Consider the following 1350-nt stretch of genomic DNA (forward strand, 5'->3'; position numbering starts at 1 on the left):
CCCCACACGCCGCCCCCCCAGGCATCCACGCGATGCTCAAGGGCTTCATGAAGGGTGAGCTGGCGACTGCTGACTGGGCGCCTGTACCGCTTGTGGGGCAGAGGCTTCGGGTGCTGCTCCGGCTGCTGCAGTTTTCCCACGCGTGCAAGGCTGCTGCCCGGCAGCCAAGAAATCTGTGTTCTAGGAATCCTTTGCCGGGTATTGCACCCCCCTATACGCCAAAAACCATCACGCCAAGTGTGTGCTGTGGCGGCGGCTCCAGCAGCGGCGCATCCAATCCCACACGCCTCCTGCGTGCCAGCGGCTGAGCAAGCAGCAGGCCGACGGCTGGCCGCCCCTCCCGCTGCACGCGCGCGCTCAATGCATCCCCCCAGTAGTGTTGCCAAAACCACTTCTTAGTACAGTGCCCTCAGGAACTCGCAAACCGCCCCCAGGAACTCGCAAGCCGCCCCAAATCGAAGACCCTTGACCCTTGAACCCTCTCTACTATCCCAGGCATGCGGCTGCCCGCGTCCAAGGTCTTGCCATCCTTCGCCGCCCTCCGTGACTACGGCAACACGTCATCGCCCTCCACCTATTACGTCATGGCGTACCTCGAGTCGCTGTGCGGCATACAGCGCGGCGACAAGGTCATGCAGGTGCGCGCGCTGGCGTGAGTGTAAAAGGAGAGGGAGTAACTGAGGATTGCATGCTTGGTTTGTGTGTATGTTTGTGTCTGCGTGACCGTTTTTGTGTGATTGTGTGATTGTGTGATTGTGTGATTGTGTGTGTGTGTGTGTGTGTGTGTGTGTGTGTGTGTGTGTGTACGCGCACGCACGCGTGCGTTCGTGCGTGCGGGTGGATGGGCGGATGGGCGCGAAGCCGGGCGGGCGTGCGTGTGTGTGCGCGCGCGCCCGCGCTTGGGTGTGTGTTGTCTGAGGCCTCACGGCGCTCCTATGAGCGCGCGCTACCCTCATGGGGACCGCCTTGAGCCCTTGCAACCGGCCTGAGGCCTAGGGCCGCTGCCTCTTACGCGCCTGTGCGTTGCCGCCCCGGCGCGCACAAACCCCCGGCCAGCTGTCTCGCGCCCGAACCTGCCGCCCTTGCACCATTGCCTTGCGCATGCGATGCACATCCGACGCACCGTCGATGCTCCCCTCATGCCGCGCAACCGCCACCGCCAGGTCAGCGTCGGCAGCGGCGTCAAGGTGTGCGTCAACGTGTGGCGCGCGCTGCGGCCCATCCAGGAGGACCACCCCGCCTGGCGCCACCTGGGGGGCAGGCTGGTGACGGAAGCCGACCTGCCGCTCCCGATATCAGATGGGCCTGCCACATCAGCGCCCAACGGCGGTGGCGCGGCGACGTCGGAAG

General features: G+C 64.9%; 1 protein-coding gene across 1 annotated transcript; it reads left to right on the forward strand.

Annotated features, from left to right (window-relative positions):
* Positions 1 to 32: 32 nt before the first annotated feature.
* On the forward strand, positions 33 to 656 carry MNEG_12098 (hypothetical protein; the record flags this gene model as incomplete). The annotated part of the gene is made up of 2 exons (XM_014039429.1): positions 33 to 54; positions 496 to 656. The coding sequence occupies 2 exons, from the start codon at positions 33 to 35 to the stop codon at positions 654 to 656; spliced, it is 183 nt and encodes a 60-aa protein (XP_013894883.1).
* Positions 657 to 1350: the final 694 nt, after the last annotated feature.

This window comes from Monoraphidium neglectum (genome assembly GCF_000611645.1).
Source record: "Monoraphidium neglectum strain SAG 48.87 unplaced genomic scaffold scaffold03063, whole genome shotgun sequence".
In the NCBI taxonomy this organism is placed as follows: Eukaryota; Viridiplantae; Chlorophyta; class Chlorophyceae; order Sphaeropleales; family Selenastraceae; genus Monoraphidium; species Monoraphidium neglectum.